We start from the raw sequence: 23,830 nt of genomic DNA, 5'->3' as shown, positions 1-23,830 counted from the left end.
TGAGCAAAATTAAAGTACCAAAGTCCCATGCACAATTAAGGGCAAAAGCAGAAGTGTGAAAGATGTTTCTCACCAAGCTATAACAATTTAATTGTCAGCTATAAAACAGTATGTTTTGACAGTTTTCAGGCAACAGTTACTTTCTGAACCAAAGCCTCCCAGAGGTTCTCACCACCTGAATGTATTTTCCCCTACTGTATTTTAAATTCCAGTTTTTCATACCAGCAGTGATATGTTTTTCTTGTTCTGCTTTCTTAAGGAATTAAAAATCAGCTGATTATAGTGGTCATTTCAAAGCTTGATGGGATAAAAGCCTCAGTTCCCACACACTTCATAAAAACAGCAGACATGCTGGAGACGTAACTGAACACTTTCATTGCAGTAAAGGTTCAACATGAGCACAACAGTTATCTGTTCTGCCTGACCAGATGCTTAACTACTCATCACACATACTCACTACATCAACTCATGCATCTGCAGCTATACAACGTGCCTGCTGCTTCTTGCCCAAGAAGTAATTTGTGGGCCACAGAACAGAGTTGATATACAGATAGGAATTAGTGGAAAAAGTTCAGTGAGAATCCAGGGAGATAATAGAGAAGTCTAGGATGAGATCCAAGTTTTAGTTCTTTTGCTTCTTGACCTACTTCCCTGCACTCATATCATCAGGGTAAAAAATAAGCCCACACCAAACAGGCTTGCATCCCCATGGTGAGTTTATTCACAGCACATGTGCAACTCACAACCACCAAGATAAAGACCATGTAGCATATTTGCCAAACTTTCTTTTAAGTTTTTGGAAATAACTGATCTTTTCCTTATTCTAATAAGAGTTTATACTGTTTTCCTTATAGAAACAAGTCAGCATCATACTCTTGGCACTGCTGCACCATTCATCCAACAGAAGCTGTTACAAAGAAAAAGCATAGGCAGACAAACCTTCCACATTAAAATCCCAGAGAAGCTAAACAATAGCTCCCCATGTTTTCAAGACAAGTTATTTTTCCTTGGAACACTTCCTGCGAGGCAATAAGTCTTTGACTGTTACTCAAGAGTGGACTTGGCCACCAGTCACTCCATACATACCAGTGACCCAGAAGAGCTATGAAATTTAGAGGCAATGCAGGATGCTAAAAACCTTCCTAGCAGATGGAAGACAGTCTCATGAGGACAAGTACAGTATTCTTTGTTTTCAACCTGGAAAAAAAGTTACTTGGCACTGAGACAGCTCTAAACTAACACTTGCGACTGGACTGAAAAAAATAAAATCTTCAAGACCAGAGCAATGAGCACTTACTGAGTGTTTGTGAGAGATGGCACATCGACAACCGCAGGTGCAAAAGGCAAATGTTTAAAGGGAATTCATTGCCCAGCTGAGTACAGCACCACCTGACCCCACAAGGCAGCTTGTTCTACAACACTTTGGTTTTAACACCTAGTTCACTAAATGAGTAAAGACTGTCAGGCATCTGTAAACAGCATTCACAGCTCTCTACTAGCTATGAAAACGAAGACACTAAGGAGCTTGAAGTACAAGGAAGCAGTTTGTGCACCTTAACAGCCGACCTCATGCAAAAAGCTAGTGGGCTAGAAACACACGACTTCCCTCTCCCACTATCCTGGAATCCAGCCCTCATCCTACTGATGCAGTTTGACAAATGGATCTTAACTTCCTAAGCAAACTGTCACATGTAGTCCTTGCATTCTTGTGTCTTGTGCTAAACACACCACTTGTCAGTGGGTGGCATCCATCTCTCCAGCAGTCAGGCTCCAAAAGATATCTTTGGCCTACACAAGGTACACCTTAAGTTTCATCAGCCAGAAGTTTCCCCACTGATTCTCCGAGGGCTGAGTTCACAGTGTGCTCAGCCCTAGTCAGCTGTGCAATGACAACAGTATTTACCTGTTCAAGTTGCCAGCCAAAAAGAAACTAGATAGAACATTTGCATGCTGAACATTTATGTATCTGAGCTGTGTAGACTAAGCGACACCTAAGGAAGCTACCAAAATCCTTTATTTGCCTGCTACAACAGCAAATATTCTATCTCCCAAAGTGGAAGCTCTACCCAGAGAAGATCAAAGAATTAGAGATATCCCAAAGTTGAAGAGCCATCTCAAGGCTAGATGAGAAACTCCATCTCACAGACCATTTGATACATGTCATTTCTGCTGAGTCTATTAAAGTCTAACAAAGCACTTTCCTGTATAGATGCCTAAAGCAACAGCCAGTGAGGAAGAACTCAAACACACTTTACCTGTAGCCTGCACCTAAACCAGTAGCCTCCCATTCAAAAGAAGGAGTACCTGGAGTCAGCAACTGCCATAAACCATAACTGTAGCCATATACAAACAAACAGAACACAAAAGAACAGGAAGCAACCCAACTGCAAGTGATGTGCAGTGGGAAGTTCTTCCAGTACAGACGATTACAAAAGCCACACAGGAAACCAGTATGCTGTTGTGGCAGGGGCACCATCCTGAAGGTTAGAGCACAGGAGACACCTTTAGGCTCTATCACCCCAAGGAATACGTAGTGACATTCAAAGTAATTAAATATTCCTTCAGGCATTTACACCATGCTGCATTTCAACTTCTTAAGTACTGTAAAGCAAAACAGAAAGTAAAGCTTTGCTGCACAAAATCAGTATGTTATAACGACATTTTAGATGCTCATACTAAACTTAACCAGCCCAGTTACAGAAGTCACACTAAGGAGAGCAATCAGCTAGTTGAGTTTGTCATTTGAGTTTGTGCTTGCCAATGCCCAGATCCCCTACTGTAAAACAGCTTCTGCAGAATAGAAGGGTCGTGTTTTTTGCAAGCGATTTAAATTGTCTGATGTCCAGTCAGACACTTCATAGCTGCAGGGCTTCTGAATAAGCAATGAACTGACACTCTTCTAAGGACTAGATCCCTTCATGACACAACTGGCTAGGCTAAGTTTTCTAATCACTCAGTCTCAGGCTAAGCTTAAGGTTGCAATTAAGTCCCATCTCTTACATCCTTTACGTAACTGGAATTCCCAACATCTACAGTATTTAAAGCATCTCCACCCTAGAACCTCCTTACAATGCTCTGGATTACTGTTAAAAACAGTATTTTAACTGTAAGTATGTTTGAATACTCCAAGTATTTTTTTCTTTTGAAGAATTACAATTTCTACCATCATTTGCTAGAAGACACTATCTTCCATACACACTAGCATATATGAAGCTATTTTATAGCTAGCTGTTGCCCATAGCAATGCCATTGTCTTACTACTGAATTAAAGAAACAAGTGGGCAGAATGGGGTTGGGGGAGCTCTTCTGTTTTCTTTTTCTGCACTCTGTGCTTGCATGACACCCATAGAGCAAACTTGATCACTCAACTAGACTTGTTCAGCATTCAACTCCAGAGAGGCCTAGAACAGGGCGTTTAAGAGACATGATATTCAAAGAGTAGACTCACATGGTCATTTTCAATGTTTTGCAGCAGTCTTGGGTCATCGAATTCACACGATTCACTAGTGGAAGGAGGTAGCTGGCTGCAGAGCAAGACAAGCATATTAAAACATAACAGTGGCAACATTTCCAGTCTTACTACTACATCCATTTTGTTGGGAAGCAAAGGAAAGACAAAGTAGGATTCCACTGTCCTTGAAAGTATTGTGAAAAGATCATATGAGTAATGCACAAAGTGCTGAAAATGAGCAATAATTTCTTCAGAACACCAGCAAGAAACCCAAAATGGTTACACTTGAAAGCGTATTTGAGAAGATTCAAGTGTCAACACACTTCCTAGGACAGATTGAGAAGCAGCTTGTAATTGATTTCAAGGTGACTTGCTTTTAAGATAGGTCAAAGATCAATATCCCCAAGCTCCCTCTCTAGTCAGAGAGTTCTGCTTCAAGTTAATACCTGGAGAATTTTAAGCTCCTCCACAGAATTTTAAACTCCTCCACAGAACTGACTAGAAAAGAAGCGTACAAGGAGAGAAAAGATGGCAATGAAGGAAACAGCAACATACCGAAAGAGAGGCATCTGTAGAAATCACATCTCAGCCAAAGTGGCAACATACAATCATATCATATCACCTTCCCAAAAGGTGACCATAACAATGAGATGGACCAGTGGAAAAGCCTGACTTAGTTCATCAGAAGGTGGCCAACAGCAGTGTCTACCTGTTCCTTGGCTGAGAACTCACTTCACTGTATTTGCCAAAGCCACATCAGCCCTCTCTGGCTCTTTCCCCCTTCCTGTTAATCTGAACATGCTACAGTGACACCTGCGTAACACTTCTGGGTTTCCACTCCTTTTTGTGGAATGGGACAGACCCATCACCTCTACTCATTAAATCTCTGAATAAAAAGGAGTTGTCCTCTTGACATGCGACACCTCCAAATCAAGCCCCTTCCCGGTTTCATTATTAAAACATAGCATTTTAATAAAGAAGTTCCTTTTCTTTTCCTTGTCAGTTTTGAACTTAGTGATTGCAAAGATCAACATTCAGTCTCTAGCTAAAGGTAAGGTTACTGTAAAGGTTACTCTTAGCTTCCAACTTGGTTGTCTGCAATTATAAATAAGCACTGCATTAGCATGCATCCAAGCCACCCCAGCCACTGCCTATTCCTCACCCACCATCTCTATGCAGAAGAGAAGATCCATCACCACCCACCAGCTCTGCATTAGGCTCCTGCTGGAAGAACATTTTACTCAAACACATTGCTCCCTTGAGCTTCTTCCAGTTCCAAATTGGAAAGAAGTCTTTATATAAATTGTCCCCACTCTGCTATACAGAACACAAACATCTTAGAATATATTTACCTGAAGTCTTCTGATGAACGTTCTCTTTCCAGTTCAGGAAAGTGACTGAGGAGTAGAAAAAGGAAAAAAAACCAAAAACCAAACCACCACATTTATTCCACTTCCCAAGCCAAAAAAATAGGTAGAAGGTGAAGATCAATGAGTCATCACACATACAAACATATGCTGTAACCATGGGTTCAGCTGTTCAGAAATTTGAACTCAGTTTTCTGCCTTTTGATGTAACTAATTTAACCTTTGAATTTCATGGTAGCTAACTTGCACAGAGATCTTAAGACTACCCATTTAAAACTAAGCAGAAACAAAGATTTAGTATTCAAGACTCAAAAGGCCAAGTGCTACAAAATACTGGCATAACTGAAAGGGATCCTTTTGACAGAAACAGAACAAAACCAGTAAGGGGGTATTCCCTCCCATGCAACGAATCTTTAACTTTACAACTACAATTACAGCTACATGGTTGTAATGAAATGCTGGTTCATCTGAAGAAGTCAAAGAAACACGACTGACATGTTTGACATGACTACCCTTGGGCTGCATCTTCTTCCCTCTGGAAAGGACAGAGGTTATTTAACACTTCTGGTTTAGTTTAAATCAGATAAGTTAGGAAGCAAGTTTTCTTTACTACATGTAAAGTACTCCCCAGGTTTCCATTTCGTAATTTGTGTTGCAGGACATGAAAATGAAAGCTATTAACTGAGACCACAAAGTATACTAAAATACAAATTGAAGAACAGAATGTTGTAATCCTGTTCTGATATAAATGTACCATTAATAAGCACAGATTAAACTACAGAGTTTCTAAAAAAGTCATACCTACCCATATGTCACTCCAGCAATACTACATTTCTTAAAGTTCATGATATTGCATGTTAGAGTACCTGTTTTATCAGAAAACAGGTATTTTACCTGGAAGACAAAAAAAAAAGTCTAATTTTCAACTTGCAAAGTCACAAAACTCAAAAGTGGAAAACAGATTAGGAATAAGGAAAATTCTGGGAGACATATGGCTCAAATGTCACAGTATTGGCCAATGCAGGCTTATTACAGCTTGGTTTGTCTTACCAAAGCTACAGGAAAATAATCAGTAAAGTCACTTAATGGCATTATTTCTTCTTTATCTCTAAATGCAGAAAGGCTCAAATAGTAGGTATCAATTGCCAAGGCTCCAGTGTGGTCAGCACAGATGTACTTGCTTGTGCTATGTTAACATTCACCAAATCTTTCAACTGTACTAACATCAAACAGGAAGACTAGAAATTAAAACAAAGAGTCTTAAGATTGTTGAATCATTAGAATTTAACACACTGAAGAAATTCTATGTTCCAAAAATCACCAGGAATTTGTCTGGGGGTTTTTTTTTGGTTTGTTTCCCCCCTCCCCCAAACAGTCCTGTGCAAGAAATATCCTAGAGTAAGCCGAAGTGGTATTCTGCAGGCAAGCATAAGCTGCGTTATTCTGGCATCCAGTCATGAGCAGTCCTGAAGTGCAAGACACATAGCCAGTCAGCACTGCCCAAGCTAATAATCCCTTAATGTAAACAAATGACTTTTAGCTACAACTTGGAGACAATGCCAACACAGCAACACAACTTCTTGGAGCAAGATTCCCACCTTCAGCAGGTCACAACAGACTAAACTTAATTGCAAGCTCAATTCCACACTGTTTCACCTCTGCACTAGGTAAGATTTTAAGCCAGCAACAGGTGGGAAGGGATGGTGCTAACATAGGAGCTAGCCAATTTAAAGACCAGCATATTTTGTCTAGAGTTGCAAAAAGCTTTTCCTCAATATTTGCAATTCAGTTCAAGAGAGTGTACTACGCTATCAGTCAAGGGATCCTTTAGCTGTGCACTAGACTGCTGCTGAATACAGCATTGGAAATGGAGCCTGCGTAAGTTAGAAGTCAAAGTGGGTACCCAAATATCTGAGGAACTTCAAGTCATTAATAATTCTAGCATATAACAAAAATTTAAGATGCACCTGTAAACAAGTAATTCAATTAATGAATCCAAAAATTCAGCCTAGTTACATGGAATCACTAGTAAGTCATTTCTGAAAACAACATATTGGCCAACAATATACATTATGCCACATAATATAGTTTACTTCGGACAAAAACACTACCATAATCTGGAGGTTGATAACTTCACATCAAAGCAATCTAACTACAAATCAATTTTTAACAGTCCTAAGGAAAAGGCCAATCAGATTAAGCAGAAAAAATAGACTACCACCCTGCTGAGCAGCACATAGTAATTATTTCTTTTACATACATAAACATTGTCACCAACACTAAATTCACACAAATTATGAAGTTCATGTGGTTGAGTTACATACTTATGACTGGTGGTCAAGGAAAAAAACCTAGGATTTCTCAATGGTACTACAAAATTCCAATGACAAAGTTGTGTTTTCCAGTAACCTTGTTTTGGGAAGCCCTTCCATTTTGAAAAAACTCATTTGCAGAATTTATAACTAATCTCTTATAACAACTACAAGTTAATATACAGTTGCCTTTACTTAAAAGGCAAATGGAAATGCTTGAAGGAACACAATCTAAATTAGGAATAGAACTGCATTTTTGACTTGCATTTCCTGTGAGGTGGTCAGAAATATGAAGAACTAAGAACACAGGCTGAGGCTGTTGGCCTGCTCTTCAGCCAAACTTAGTCTTGTACATTCTGCTCTGGTATAGAGAATCACAACCACATAGCATCTCTCCAACACCCTTGAGGAAAAGGTCAGTTTAGAGATAACGTAAGAAATAAAGATTCAATTTGCAGACTTAAAACTACGACCTCATATTTAATCCTGTGATCTCTCATTATTTACTTGTAATACTTGGACTAATGAAAGTAATGCTGTCACATTAACCCAAGACACCAAGCAACAGAATAAAGCAGTTTTGTACAGCATGCTCTCATACCTTCTATCCTCCCAGAACATCTCACAAACATGACACTTAAGAACATGTTGTCTTACCTGCCCAAGTTCCTCATTAAGGTTTGAGGTTCTGGCCATTGCAGGTGTATCCGTTTCAGGATAATACATATCTATGTCCTGAAATGAGAGAAAAAGTAGACCTATGCTATGCAAATTAAACACTGAAGTCTCCAGTCTTCTTTTAGTCAGCTCCAGCTTGGCTTGATTAACTTAACTCCATTGGTGGGGGTTCTGAAGGCTTGAGAGACACATAGCATCCCAGGCTGAACAGGCGTGCCTCCCTTCCAAAGTATACCTCCATACTACATGTACATGAGAAAAGCCAGATTTAATTATAGGTAATTATAATTTTCTTCATTTCATCTCTAGTTCAAGAATTCAGTACAGTAGGAAGAAGTTCTAATAGGCATTAGCCATGCTAATCATAGGTCTTCAGTCACAACAGCACAATTAACTCTAGCCACAGCCATGACTGAAGAGACAATTTAAGTGACCCTGAAATCAACTCCTCCTATTCCTAGATTTAATCGGGAGAGTAAACAAAACACAGCTGCTATATGAACAAAAGCAGTTTCTCAGATAAGCTAAGACTCTCCAATACATTGTAAGCAGCTCAGAAAACAGACACATTAGACCTTATTTATTTGTGTTTTAGAGGAACCACTACAACTTCACCAAAAGTCCAAGGACTAATGCATACGAAGACAAGGTGTTCCTCTTGCATTTGTTCAGCTTGAGACATCACTACAGTATTTTTGGTGTACAACTAAAGAGAAACACACTTTGAAGTCAAAGCTTGCCTGAACAGAAGGATCACTGTTCTGTTGCATGAGGCACCACCAACTCATCTCCTTACAGAAATACTACAATTCATACCAGAGGTGACCTTGAGGCCAGCCTCAGGATTTAACAAAAAAAAAAAACAAAAAACCAACACAAAAAACCCACACCAGACCCCCCCAAAAGCCCACAGCCCCAAAGTAGTCTAGTCGTTCCCTCTGTTGTGGCTGACAGAGAAGCTATGAAGTACTGAAGAGTTTACAACAGATATTTACTGAACATGAGTCAGCTGAGAGATCTCCTTCAACCAAAAGAGCTGAGCCTTCCTTCTCATCCTGAAAGCCTAAAATATACAAGAGTGATCATTTGCACAAGGGATCTTCCAAGAACTAAATTTTTTAATTTCCTGCGGAACACAGAATTAATACAGAATAAATCCTCTGAACTTCTCCCTGCCTTTCCCAGAAGCTGCATCAGAAAATTCATCAGAAAATTCATCAGAAAATCTGGTAAAGACTTCAGGGTGGTTTTGTTGTTTTTTTTGTTTTTGTTTTTTTTTAATGTCACTTTCCAAAACTGACATTAACACATTTATTCTTGTTACTTACCCAATTTATAAAAAGAGCCTGAGTAAACTTGACAACTTCCAATGTCACCAGAAGACTGATTGGAATAAGGTTGTTGTACAAGATTATAAATGTCAGCAGATTGTATCCAAAGTTGACAGACAGCATTTCTGTGGACCGAAAGACATAAAGCCATCAGCAGACAGCAGGCAGAAGTCTGAGCAGTACAGTATAGGGCCAATCATCTTTCTGCAGGTGGCCTAATCAGATTTAGTAGTGCTAAAATAATCACAAAGCGTGTTGAGGCCTAGTATAAGGGCCTTTTTAATATTTATTTTAATAGTACATATATAAAACACCCACAGAACACATGCCTGGATACACAGCATATTATGCCAGGTGAAGAAGGGCAAGATTGGCAAGGCTATATATTCGAGAACAGAACACTTTCTGAACAATTTTTGCTAAACAGATGGTGAGAAGTATGATATTCCACATTATAACCCAAATTTAGAGATTTATCTGATGTGTCAACTGCCCCAATTAAGAGCCACCAATATCACTAGTAACATAACTTTACCTTTCAGAAAGTGCCTACTTGTCTCAGGGGAGTTAGAAAACAAAAAATGAAGACTAAAATTTGTTGTAAAAACTGCCAGTACTGGCAGAATTGAGAAGTTAACTCACACTAAAGAAATCTAAGAGAACAAGTTGACTGTTAAACAAGCACCTAGTAAATGAACTAAGGCATCCTGCTTAAGCAGAAGAGCTATTATTAATGGTGACAATGGACAAGTTGTCCAAGTAAATCTGCCAGCACAACTGGTCCTAAAGAGAAGGGGAAGCATTTACAGACAGCAGGCAGGAATGGACAAGCCTCAGCAGAGACATGGGATGAAGGCTCCTGTTCGTGGTGCTGCCCACAGCCTCTCTTCACATCCAAAGTCTCCGCTTGTGTCTGTTCACTTGCCTCAAAGCTTAGGGAGACACTTCAGTCAGCATGCACAGCACCCAGCACAATGGAGTCACAGCCCACAACTATGGGGTTTTTGGCATTACAAATAAATAGTAAGAAGGCAGGGGAACAAAGTAGGAAGAGAGAAAAGCCAGAGAAAGTTGCTGAAGCCTAATGAAGATCAGAGCAAGACTTGAAGTTTTGACCCTGTGTGGCAGTAGACCCCCTCCAAGAGGAAACAAAACACCTCCGTAACACCCAAGCACCTCCAAGTTTGGGCACACATTAATTCCGTATCTTTGATCAGTTTACAGAAAGAATAGAAGCACACTTGATATTGGAAAAGGTGTTTCCAATACAATCTTTATAGAAATTAGACATTTAACAAAAATTTAACATCTACCTGCCTAGCCTGAAAAAGTGTCTTTCCCATGTGTGGCAGTTAACGGAAGTGACAGAAATTTTGTGTTCAATTTACAAAAAAGCATCTACACAGACTACTGTATCATCCTCATTTATTACATGTTGCACCTGTTTTATATTAGCACAAGTTCAAGAGTTTGTTCCATTCATCTTCTCCAATATTACTTCCATCATTGGAAGACACCAATTTAAGCTTCCTCGTTAAAAAGCAAGGGGCAGGGTAGGGAAGAAACTTTGAAAGTTACTGATACTAGAAGACATTACAACTACCAAAAAATAAGCGTCAATAAAGCGCTTCCATGCTCTTCCTGCGGGAATTTTTTTCATTACTATCACAATTGCAGTTCTTTAACTGCAGAAGATACCCTTTGCCATCTGTTTTGCGATCACCAACAGAAAGACCATTTGCAGTTTGAGAGAATCGTTTTCAGATCTGCATCTCAAGATGTTTGCAACAACACGTTTTATAGCTAACTAATGTAACCCCCTCAAGTCAGAAGTCTACTGGAGAGCAATTTACTTCATCCTTAAGTGTTTGCATAAGACCCATCTTAGATACCTGAACTAATAAATTCAAGGAGTATGAATGAAATCAAATAAAACCCTTTAATAAGCATACTAAGAGATCAGTTTTCTCATTAAAAATAACAGAAGTCAGAAGCCAAAGACTGAAACTTTATCCAATAAACACAAAGTCATAACATTTAGCATTTCACAGTTTTCTCTACAAGAGCAGATCAACATTTCTGACTGAAAAACAGCTCAAGAAATCCTTTGCTTCTGTACATGAAGGTAAAGTTGAAGTCAGCATCAAACTAATACCTGCTATCCTGCAGTCAGGTACAGTCAAGACATGATATGTAAGGCAGCAGTACACAACCTGCTCTGAAAACAAATACATGCATGGTATCTCCACAGAGCTGAAAGAACACCAAATATCCAAGAATAACTCTTGCCCCTCTTCTGTTTCCACCCTGCTCCCTGGATGGTAGCCCTGTGATATTTACCTAACCTTTAGAAGGTTTTATTAACAGAAGCCTCCCTGGCAAGTTCAACTTTGCGAGCCCATTCTCAAAAAAAAAATTAAAAAAAAAATTGGGCTACCAAAAAGCAACAGGCTTTGTTTCTTGTTTTATTCACTCATTTAGCAAAGCTAAGGGCATGGCTGGCCCTACAGTCTGATACATCCCTAGTACACTGCCTGCATACTCACTGTTGGAGCCAAGGTACCAGACAACTTCGCCATGTGTTCTGTTCCATAATAAGGCACCTACAGAACTCACAAGGGCCATCACCAGGAGAATACAGAACAAAACCAGGATCTGCATGTTGGTCACTTTCTCCACATTTGATCTCTTCAGAGGCGCTTTGGTTGAATTCTGAACAGCAGCAGAAAAAAAAAATGTCTAGCAATGGCTTATACAAGAGAAAATTGCAGAGGCAAACTCAGTCTTTCTTTTTAGAGTCCATTATAGAACTTGCTACTTCAACTCTATTTAGCTCAACATGGTATACAAAGCTCAATGTAGTAATAGCAGCCAATACTTCTAATGACTCCAAAACTGATAGGAGAACAGAGTTTTAAAGACCTAGTATGCTCATCTCCTGGCTACCCATCCCAATGAGAGCAAAAGTGAGAAAAACATACACGTTGCCGGCCTCTCCAGGCACTCCCTGCCATTCAGGCAATACAGAAACTGCAGTCTTAACCTAATTATCTCCAAGTGCTTAAGTTGTAGGTGGTCACTACTATCTCCTCAGCTGTTAAACCTCAGTTTTAAGTTTTGCCCAGCCACCAGATAAATTAAGTTAAAATACAGTTAGTTTTACTTACACATTGGAGTGTTTTGAGAAAAATACCTCAATAAGTATTTACACATGGGCACATGCAATCTCAAGTACAACAGTATCCTTACATTCCTCAAAGCCTTCAGGTCTAAAACAGCTACAATGAATCAAACTATTTCATAAACTCAAATCCAAAAGATAAGTAGAATACAGGAAAAATGACCAGCTTTATCAGAACATGCTCTAGACCTCCTTAAAAACTTTACCTGCATGAGTTTTGTATCATGTCCTGTATACACAACAATACCCAAGACCCACTGAGTGTTTCTCAGTTGTGCACCTCTTAGCAAGATCTGGTCTGGACCTACAGGAACTGGGCTGCAAAGCAAAAAATATACATATGTATCTCAATTCTTGATAACGCTTTAGTAAAGTAGCTTTCCTTTCAGCCTTACTCACCCCTCAAAAAAAACCCAAAACAACAAACCACAAAAGGAGGAAAGCAATATAATGAACTTACATTGTCCACACAACTCGAGACCACTGAAACCTGTGCAAGTCTACTCCCTACTAAAGCACAGTAGGGTGAAGGTGATACAAGGGAGCTGTTCTAGTTACCCAAAACTTGAGCACTTATGTGGTAGCCATAAGCCTACTCTGCACTTCACCTCGGCTAATACGTTCTCTCTCACATTAAGGACAGAGAAGCATCACGCCTGCAAAGACACCATTCATTCCAAGCACACTATAACCTCCCATACGCCACTAAACAAGCATCTAGGGAAAACTGTACTACCTGTGTGATTTTCAAGTGGGATGCCAGTGGTGATCTACTATTCTTGCATCTGCCACAATTCAGCTGCGTTGCCCAAGGAATACAGTTTTTGTGCAGGAAACAGGTACAGCCAGATGAAACCTGTGTGTTCCTAACAACCTGTCAAGTTCTATGAATTCAAGTACTAAACCCAAGTTTTTTCTTTCAGGAGTTGCAACAGATCAAAGTCACACTGATAAACACTGCTGATTCTGGGATCATTTTTCTGTATAGCTCTGCACTTGGTGCAGCCTTTGGCTCTAGTTGAAAGAGAACGGTTTCCCATTTCTTCTGTGTAACTCCTGTAACAAGAAGGCCCTAAAAACCCCAATCATTTCCCCCGCTCTTCCTTCTCTTTAGATGTTACTTTTGAAAAAAGGCTACTACAATTCCAAAGAAATTAACTCTCCCACAACAAGCAGAAGACTCCATAGGAAGACAGAACTATGTTATCTTATACTGTCAGATGCTCTGACTAACAACTGTTATTACCCTCCTCCTTCCAAGCAAAAACATCCACGTACTCAGTGTTGCAGACTAAAAGCACACAGGAAGCTTTTTTCCTAACCAAATGAATTTATGGCTTTGTTGTCAAGTCAATACCTTTGACCATCTAAGCGCAAGTTTCCAGTGAAGTCGTAAAGATGACGGTTGGGTCCTTCACATTCTATCCTTCCAGATACTTTCATCAATTCTTCTCTTGACTGGAGACTAGCAGTTTGAGACAATCCCTGCAGAAATCAACCCAAAATAGACTCTTATAAAAAATTTTTATTAGAAGGCAACCTCAAAAAATGGTGTGTTCTGCCAACATCTAAGATATCAAATGTAATTAAACATGTGGGGGTTTTCTGTTGGATTTGTTGGCAGCTTTTTGTTTTGTTTGTTTGTTTTTAGACAGGTATTCAATAACCTTACCCTGCAAGGAAGATTCATTACGGACACATATGAACCTGCTTATATAGGATTGGTTTAAATCCCTCTACACAAGAGAGTTATATTACCTATATGATCTCTCTGTAACCAAGAGGAAAGTCCCATCCATAAAGCACAAAGTTGCACATGTGCAGGAGGAAGGAAGTAGGAGACAAGCAGTACAAACAGGCCTAGCTTCTCTCTCAAAGTATATCTCTGCTGATGTGTTACTGCTGCTAAATATAGTCACTCCTAAGTGTGGTCTCTCTTGGGTCACTGCAGCCATTATGCTCTGATCCTACACAAGGTTAATTATCAACCCATCATGCAACTCTAGTGCATTGCTACTCCATCTCACAGTGCATATGCAACACAATTGCTTTTCATCTATGAACACCTCCACTTTAAGAGTGATCCATTTAGTGTTTCTTTTGCCAGATTTTGACTGCAGCACTGCAAGCCAGAATAAGACCTTAAAAGTCTCCACAACCTTATTTGTGTGTTTTAAGCAAGTGTTCTGAAGCAAGCAAAAGCTGACAGGAACTCAAGATCTGATCTATTGGGCTGATCCAACAGTAAATCACATTTCTACAACGGTAGTAAACAAGCAGCTAATGTACAGCTTCTTAAAAACAAATAATCTGCATGTCAAAATCCTAATCCAAATTCATTTTTTTGTAATGAAAGGAGGCAAGTATTCTAAACTATTTCTAAACATCATAATTAACAGTATTTCTTCAACAAAACTAGAAAGATCCAAATAAATTCTACTAACCACAAAGAGAGAACAAATTCTTTTAAACATATAAAAGGTCCTTTTCAGCACTCGAGAGGCAGAAGCAGACAGACTGGCACTTGTGACAGCAAAAACTGCAACTCATCACAAGCACAGCTGATTTTTTAATTTATTTTTTTTAATATACCATTTCCAGTTCCACTTACTGGACTTTCAGCAAAACACTGCCAAGGTCTGCTTTATTTGCCTTTGTGGGCTTCCTCCAGATTAGTTCCTTACACTTGCACATGAAGCATTATTGCTTAGGTTTTTATCTGTTGAAAAAGTACCTTACAGTCACCTGGAAAGAGATATGCTTTATTTTCTTTAAAAAACAGTACTTGTGTTGTTGTCATGCAAGCTAGACTCTGCTTTGTAGCTAATACTAGACATCTAAATGGGGAAAAAAAAAAAGGTGAAATTCAGTTTGTTTTACCTGTCGTATTTTAAGATTTGTCTCCCCGTCAAGATTAGCTGTTTCAATATAGCACATGGCTTGCGGTTCACTGTAAGGAGTGTAAGATTTTCAATATTAAAACTCAGTACTTTTTGTATGCTACTTTTGCAGTACAACGGTCCACAATACACTTCTTCAACACACTGCAGAAGACAAAAATCCATATTGGTGGTATGTGACCATGAAAGAGCCAGCTTAAAGTACACATTTTCCAAGGATGTCTTTAGATATGAACACTTTCATACAACAAACTGGAGAAAAAGAGTCAAGTCTGAATCAGAAGGTTAATAAGAATTTAACAGGTCATGATAAGCTTAGATGCCTGAAGCGGACTATTTTATGTTGTGATCCATAAAATTGCTTCAGATTTCAAGAGCTATAGATAAAATACTATGTATTGAACAGTGTAGAACGGGGATGTGCTTGGATGAAGAGGGTAGTGTTCTCTGCTATTGAGTTCTGTTGACAAACTGCACACACAAAGGGTCATGGCCACAATATCACCTTGAAGTTGACGGACTTGGGGAGTTACATCTGAAGTCACTGCTAATCAGTTGGGTTTTTTAAGAATCAGAAAAAAGTACAATAAGGTTGAAACTGGGGGTTGTGATCCGCATCTTCCAGAGATGCTTCTGCCCCTGACAACAGGGGCAAAAAAACAAATAAACAACCACCCAAACTTTCTCACAGAACTGAGTTTTCCCTTAGTCAAGCTCTTATCTACATCTAACATGGAGGAGCTCTGCATGGGTAGCACCTGTGATAAGGAAGGGTACTTCATCATGGATCTTTTCCTGACATGCCCCTTAAGATTTAAAACCTCTGTAAGGCACCACCAAAACTATTTTTCCTGACTGTCTTCTCAGGCTGCTACAGAGTAGCAGTTTCCCATCTGGACTCAAACAAGTGCTTCTTCAGCATATCACTTTTGGTATTCTTGAGATGTTGCTACTTCTTTTCAATGTAACCAACTGCTTTAACAGCAAATGTACTTAACCAGCAGAAGAGTCAGGAATAAAGGCTCCTTAGGACAAAAACTGTTAATAAACAGACAGGTACATTTGTAACACAGCAAGAAGCTAGACTTGACAATTTTTCTTAAAAAAAAAAAGAAGAAGGTTCAGAGTTTGCTCTTTGTTATCTCCTACACGGGCAATCTGAACCCGAGAAAGACACAGATTAAGTCCAGCTTGATTCCTATTTTACTTCTGTCACAAATACTTCATCCACTACAACTGAAGTGGTTAACTTGGGAGGGAGACCTCTTGCAATACAGTTCCTCTCATTTCCACAGAAACGTGGAAGTGTTTCCATACAAAGCTGCACTTTGATTCAAATATCTTTTTATTCATGTATATTATTCTCTCTGTAAAATTCGTTTGATGTCACTTTTCTTCTATGGGGGAAAAAGTTGTTTTTATCTCGAGTCTTTGTTTCTTTTTATCTCGAGTCTTTGTTTCACCTCTGACAGTCAGCTCAGACACAGAAAATTAACACATACAAGCAAAAGACCCCACCCCTTCAGAGCATGCAAAGCCTTCTGGTGAACTGAGGACACTTAGTATTGTAATTTAAAAGAATCATGGGAATAATACCAATTGTAAAGCAGAACTGCCATAGAAATTGCTATGTAATTCAAGCAAAGCTTCTCCCAAATCAAGATACTTGGGGTTAAATTCTCCGGTTATGCAATTATCAGTGATGGAAGGTTAGTAGAGTAATGTAGAACAAAAAGCTGACCCATGCAGAAATAAAGAAAGTTAAGAAATAAATCAGAAGGTATTTAGTATAATACATTAGAGAAGTTCTCAAGTAGAACAAATATTTCTCAATGCTAAAACAGCAAGTTATTGATGTTCAAGTGTAGGCTAGCTAACTGCATATTAAGGTTGACAACTGCTTATTTAAAATTTGAGGTTCATTTAAAAAAAAAAAAAACCAAAACCAAACAATATTGTATACCACGGAATGAAGATACCTCTATCCTTAATCCATGACAGTTCAAAAAGACTGAGCTTCCCTATACAGCTTTCAAAAAAAATGAAACCTCCCAGGAATGGCACAGACAAGGATGATGGAACATATAATGCAGCAGCTTAGAAAACAAGTTCCCTTAGAAGTTGGGTCATCTAAGAGAACTGTAACCTGGAGACCAGAACAACCTGCAGTCACTGTTGAAAAGCATGCAGACAGAAGGAAATTATGGAGAAGAGCAAGATGTCATAAGGTTTGGCTATTAGAAAAAAGCATGTTCAACAACAGGAACTGCGCTATTGTCTCTTGTTTCAATCTCATCTAAGCGGACAGTGGTCTTGATTTGGCCTGAAGTTGTTCAACACAATATAGAATCTAGATCACCAGCCAAGTACCACTCAAATGCTTTTAGGAACTAACAACCAAGCTTTGTTTGCCAGTATAAAGTATAAGGAAGCTGTCCTGTATTTCACAAACTAAAAGGAGGAGGGCTCAACAGTTCACTGCTGCTACAATGCTAGGGATGGGCTATACATGTGCTGTATCAAAGACAAGGAGTAAACAAATGAAGCCCAAAAGCTATTTTGCAGGCTACTCATTAGATGCCAGCTGGGCTAGCCTTTTAGAATTACTGTTTGAAAGAGAAATCTTTTCTGAGAGGCAGGAAAATATGCTGGAAACTCAGTGGAATTAATTGGAAGAAAACTTAAGCTTCCTTAATTAAATGGAGGGATCCTCAGAAAGCAGCAAGAGCAACTGAATGCATGAAACTTGTGTAACAGACCTTCAGTCTTCCAACAAACTCAGTGATACACTTTGTGAATTACAGGTACATAATACTATGAAGTCTTTAAAGAAGCCTTCTTTCTTAAGAACCGATCTACATTGATATATGAATCATTGCCTACTAAAGCACTGTTTTGACATTGCTGAAATTTTATTTTAAATGTGGAGAAGAATTAGTGCCATCTGATGTCTGTTTCTGTTAATAGCAAATACAGAGTTTCAAGTCCTCTGCACCTCAGTTCATCAGACACATCACTTCCACACCCATTCAGGATACCTGGAAGATATAATGATCATGTCTGCTGGAAGATGTTGCCCATTGGTGACCTTCACAATATCGCCTACTGCTACCTGTTCAGTCAGGGGCAGGAGTACAGTAGCATGGAAAAGAAAAACAAACAGTTCGCTTGTCTGGAATGTTAGTTTGTTATTTTCCTTCACCCAGTCAAAAGAACAGCATCATGCACAGAACAGCTAGAGACAGTGCTGCTGAAAGTCAGAGTACTTTTCACTGCAAGTTTGGAAGTATCAAAGCATTCCCTTTTTTGAATGCAAAGTAAACAGTTCTCTATAGAAAAAAAATAGATACACACAGTGGCAAAGTGTGAACGTCAGTGGCTTATATTTAGTAAAGATTACTTGTTTTCTATAATCCTGCCAATAACCAAACTTGAGAGTTTTTTTCCTTTATTAAACCTACAGAAAGATTTTTTTTCCTACTACAAAAGCCATCTTAAACTTTACCTTCCTCAAGTATCAAGAGCTTCTCCTATTCCTTCTCCATACTACTTACCTATCCAGTCAGCACTATCATTTTTTCTTAGCCCTCTTTAGTTGCACCGCTTGTAGTAGTCACTAGCAAGAAGTATTGTCTCTACAGTATCTACTACAGATAGATAGTATCAATCAGTTCTTCCCTGACCTATAGTCACTTGAGATGTGCTAAGTCCTGTTTTCTGGAACACAGGAGACCTAAGAGCTTCTGGCACATTTAATGGGAGTCACACATGCATGGGACTTTCCATTCTAAGATGGACCAAATAGCACTCTCAACACAGTAAGCCAGGCTTGCCTGATGATTATCAGGCTGCTTAGCGCCAATGCACTGTTTAAGAGTCTGAAATGGGCTTGAAATATTTTTAACACATTAATTTATAAAAATTGAAACAGATGGCATGTTTGAACAGGCAGATTCATTAGACTTACTCTGATCCTACTGAAAACAAATTCCCTACCAATTTCAAGACAAAGAAGATCAGAAGTCTGCCTTAAAGTAAACAAGGTAGATAATACAGAACTGTTATTCCCTAACAATAAATGCGAGCCTGGACAATATGCAGATGTGGACACAGGCCAATTCAAGAACTGCTTAAGGGTATAAGGAAACCAGATACCAGGCTCAGCTTTAAATATCTTTCAATTCAAATAGGACATGGAACAGCATGAACAGGCATCAGCATTAACCATCAGAATCCCTGGCAATCTGTAGTTTCTACTATAGCCTAACACTTCAGTAGGATTGCTTTTAGGTCTCTTGAGGCAGGTCTCATTTCCCAGAGGTTTTAAAAGGGTGTACTTTTTCCCTCATTTATTAGGTAACAGGGCTAATTTTGTCATTAAAAAGGCATTAAGAGCCATGATTAGATCAATACATCCTGAGGAATTTCAGCAAGTTCTAGAAATAAAGCTCACCACATCCTCACACAGGGCTTAACAGAACATGGGTCCCAAGTGCCTGAGGAAGCAGCAGGGCTTGTGTTCCTTACTTGAGAAAACAGCTTACTGATTAGCCTCAAAACCCAAGAACTTTTTAGCACAGGGAGCAAAATAAGTCTCTGTTCGACTTTCAGGTGAGGTACAGCATTGCAGTGAAAGTTACTCTTCTAGATATGGACTAAAAATACCCTTTACACCCTGGAGCCTATTAACTGTCCAAGCAAAAACACTTAGAACAGTTCATAAGCATTTGACTGAAGCATAGTACTAGGATTTAAAGATGGGTACTCAGGTGCCTTGCTCAGGGCAATTTTCACTATTGCAACAGAAAGGATCCCTCCCACCCCAAGTCACAGGGAATTCTCACATAGCATACATTAATTCTAAGCCTCCGAATTTATTTTGGCAAGAGTAATTCTTGAACACCCTCTTCCACTCCCTCCCACCCCAATTTTATTTACCTCTTTCCACATAATGTTCTGCCACATCCCATTTCTTAGAACTGCAAAGAAAGTTTAAAGTTAAATTAGAATAAATAGCCAAGATTCAGACAAATTTCAAAACAACTGTATCAGCAGCAGCAAACATTGACCAGAATAGGAACTCACACACAGATCAGAAGAGTACTTTTCAGAAGCTAGGATCACACTTTTGTCCACAGCTGTAGGCATGTGCATCCAAGAAAGAGGAAGAATCTGCCCTTAGTATTTGTATCATTTTTATCACCTGCTAGACAACAGTTGGTGGCCCGATTTCTTCTTGGCATCATTTCATACTAACCCACAGATGGGCAGTGTTGTTGTTTGTTTGGGAATTGACCTTCCTTAAAACAAAGGGCATTATTGCCCACTGTTAATCACTATTAGGAAGCATCTTTATACGTGATTCAACCACAGAATCTTCACTTCTCACCTTTTTCCTTGCATTTTGTTCATTACGTTTTGACACATCCAACTACCACATCAATTGCCCTTATAAAGGCCTGTAAAGGGAACTAGGCCTTAAGCCTCATTGTTTCTAAGACTGTTCATATGAGACATATAACTAACAATTAGAGATTGTTTTAGATGTGATTAATAGAATGCGGGTGCTCATAAAACAATATGGATAAACTGCTTATTTGTCCCTTGTATAGCCCTCACCATGGCTGGCTTAGAACCCAGTCAAGATGAATCAACAAAAAAAGGATCATACATCTTAGACCTAAGACATAAGAATAGATAGGAGTAAGCGATTAACTTTAGAGTAAGATGAATTAATAAAACAGCCTGAGTGATTCTCAGAAATTCAAAGGTGATCTCTGATGTGCAAGAAGGTAAGTGACTGTGGTGACTGGAGACCTTCTGCCTACGACCACCAACTTCAGAACTGAAATGAGACAATAAGAATCAGTTGAGACAGGAAAATGCATTGGACTTTTGAAACCAGTGGAGAACAAAGAACTGAGAGGTCATGGACGAACACCAAGAACTTCTCTTGAGAAATAACCAATTGCATACTGTTTTGTAAAATCGTATCTATATAGAAGGCATTTGAGTTGTCCTTCACCATTAACTGCGGTGGTGGCCCAACTCTGAGTTGTTAATAAAGCAAACCTAGAGAAACCCACGTTTGAAAATTCTTTAACAAAGGCTGAGGCTTAATCGTCAAACAGCCTCAAACTCCTACTGAAAAGCAAACATCAGCTTTGGCAGAAGGAGAATGAATCCTAAATGCTGAAGTTCACATTAAAACAAAAGAGTTTGAAAACAAGGTACTGAAACAGGCCTTGGCTTCTGTAGCACCTAAGTCCTATACTGCTGTCTTAACACACTCATCGGTCATCTACTCTGGAACATGCTTTGCCACCCAGGTAGTTCTTATAGATGGCTCTATACATACTTAATACTACCCCAGCCTAAACAGTAAGATCAAAAATTTATGCCCAATCATAGCTGGGTAACCAAATCCAGTCCAGGTGTGAGCACACCAAGTATACCTAAACAAACACTTCAGTGAAAGCAGCTGCAGCCAGTTTTCAAAGATGTTAGAAGTATAGCATACCACAGATGAAAATTGAAGAGACCAGCCCCCTACTTTTAATACAAACAATTTTCTCCTCAGTTCTATGCAATTCACATACATAGCTCATTTGAAAACCATACTAAGTTCCCAAAAGATACAGTTCTGCTGAATACAGCCTCAGCCCCCCTCATCAGGTTAGGCCACTCTACAAACAGGAATGCAAGATTCTTCAGACCAAATCAAGCACAAGAAAGCTATTTCTTGATTCCTGTCCTCAGGCCGCACACTTTAGAGCACTGAATCCGGAGATTTAATAATACAGTGGATGGATCACAGTGAAGTGCACAAAAAATGTGTGGGCAGCAACAGAAGCACTGCTAGTGATGCATCTAAACTGCTGAGCTTCCACCCAAACAAGCTTATGCAGTTTAGGGGAAGAACAGTTTTGTTGCACCCTCTCCTTCCCTCTTCTAAACTGTGCTTGAACTGAGCTCTGCTTAATTCAGAACTCAGGAGAACGCCTGAGCCCGGAATCTGACGTAAAAAAGCCGTACCTTCAGCCTTAACTAAAAACCCAAACCCTCAGAGGAATTGCAACACTTAGCATCTCCTGTGCCTTGCTTTAAACAGCTCCCTGTTGCAACAGAAAATTTTGGAGATGGTTCAGCACACAATTCAATGTTGCATGTTCACGTGCAATGAAGGCATTTTGTAGCTTCAAGTGCCATGAACTTGGTCTTGTAGACAATTTACTTAAGAAAACAATTTAACTTCCATGCTTATTGAAATCAATTTAAGTATTGAAATTAATTAGTCAAGCAAGTTACTGAAGCTACTTTTTTTTTTTAAACTTATAACCCCATGGTCAAAAGACAAAGCTTCCATTAGACATAAAACAGTTCAGAAATTTTGGGGCTACAATTTTGCACCTTCTGCTATGCTTAACCCAGTTTTATAGGAGTACTCCAAAGGACAGAAATGACTGTCTTCTCTAAAAGTTTTATAGGAAGGTAAAACTGATGAATTATTCATTGACAAAAGGTATTTGGTTAAAGTAACAAAGAAGAAGTACCTAAAAAGACTGCTCCTACTCAAAAACAGAGTTTCAATATAAACCTTCTACCTAAGACTTTCTAAGACTAAAAACCAGTGTATTGATGTTCTGGATCTAAGACTTAATGCTGCCACTCACACCTCAGTGTGTAGGGCCATTTGAAGTGCTGGTCCTGAACGACAAGCATTTCCCATCAGTCTTGCACAACAGCAGACAAGCACAGGGCTAGCAAACTATTAGAGCGCATCCCTTACAGTATTAAATGCTCGCAGCTTATTCTATCATTTGACAACAAGAGGATCAATACATCAGAACAGTTATTACTGAGCTCTCTACATCCATGCAATATGCTGCTCAGGGGCTTCTCTTGGGATTACATTTAGTCTGGTCCGGAGAGTCAATGTCATGTCCGTATACACCATGTAAAGCCACCCAAGACATGAAACACTGGCTCAGAGCCTAACACGCTCCAGTTCCTAACAGAGATGTACACTGCTCACCTGGAGCAGAACTTTCAATCTACTTTTCTCCAAAGGGATTTTAATTCCTACATACCAAAGCCACTCTGCAAAGCAAACCAGTGTTTTTAATGGTAAATTTAATATAGGAAATGTGCTTTGAAGATACACTACTGCTCCAAAAAACTAAGCATGAAGATAAAAGCAAAGCCTACATGCATGCTACTGAAGCAAGCATCTGGTCATTGCAGGCACTGGAGTTCAGAACATAGCCAAGCAGCCAGTACCTGTCTATTTTTGAGTGAGTTGAACTGCTCTCTGTACTGACTGCTTCGACTAGACCTCACTTGACTATACGAGGAACCTGAAGACACATACAGAACCTAAATTTATTTCATCTTAATCCCACCTTGAACATAAATTAGCTTTTCATTCTCATAATACAAATCTCAAGAATGAGCCTCTTTAGCCTTCTTCTTAAGAAATACGAAGATACAGTTTTAAGTATCATTTTGAAAACTATTTTAGAGTATTCAAACTAAAAAACCAAAACCCGAACTAAAATAATTTAAAGTGCTACTTAGGTCCATAAGAATACCTCGTGGTGTTTAAGGTTG

General features: G+C 39.1%; 1 protein-coding gene across 3 annotated transcripts in view; it reads right to left on the bottom strand.

Annotated features, from left to right (window-relative positions):
- Positions 1-23,830, bottom strand: part of ATP8A2 (ATPase phospholipid transporting 8A2) — a 353,567-nt gene that overhangs the window by 271,183 nt on the left and 58,554 nt on the right. For all 3 annotated transcript variants that reach the window (XR_011328953.1, XM_069808117.1, XM_069808118.1), the window contains exons 6-16: positions 20,159-20,199; positions 18,259-18,332; positions 15,201-15,270; positions 13,678-13,805; positions 12,527-12,638; positions 11,686-11,851; positions 9,137-9,264; positions 7,788-7,865; positions 5,624-5,712; positions 4,804-4,848; positions 3,449-3,524 (exon numbers count right to left, since the gene is read on the bottom strand). Coding sequence is in view for 2 of the 3 variants with exons in the window: in XM_069808117.1 (XP_069664218.1) it covers positions 3,449-3,524; positions 4,804-4,848; positions 5,624-5,712; positions 7,788-7,865; positions 9,137-9,264; positions 11,686-11,851; positions 12,527-12,638; positions 13,678-13,805; positions 15,201-15,270; positions 18,259-18,332; positions 20,159-20,199 (1,007 nt within the window). In the remaining variant the exon portion in view is untranslated. The remainder of the gene's footprint in view (positions 1-3,448; positions 3,525-4,803; positions 4,849-5,623; positions 5,713-7,787; positions 7,866-9,136; positions 9,265-11,685; positions 11,852-12,526; positions 12,639-13,677; positions 13,806-15,200; positions 15,271-18,258; positions 18,333-20,158; positions 20,200-23,830) is intronic.

The sequence above is a fragment of the Haliaeetus albicilla genome, chromosome 20 (genome assembly GCF_947461875.1).
Source record: "Haliaeetus albicilla chromosome 20, bHalAlb1.1, whole genome shotgun sequence".
Taxonomy (NCBI): Eukaryota; Metazoa; Chordata; class Aves; order Accipitriformes; family Accipitridae; genus Haliaeetus; species Haliaeetus albicilla.
Note: the sequence above shows the minus strand (reverse complement) of the source record. Positions and strands in the feature narration are given on the sequence as shown.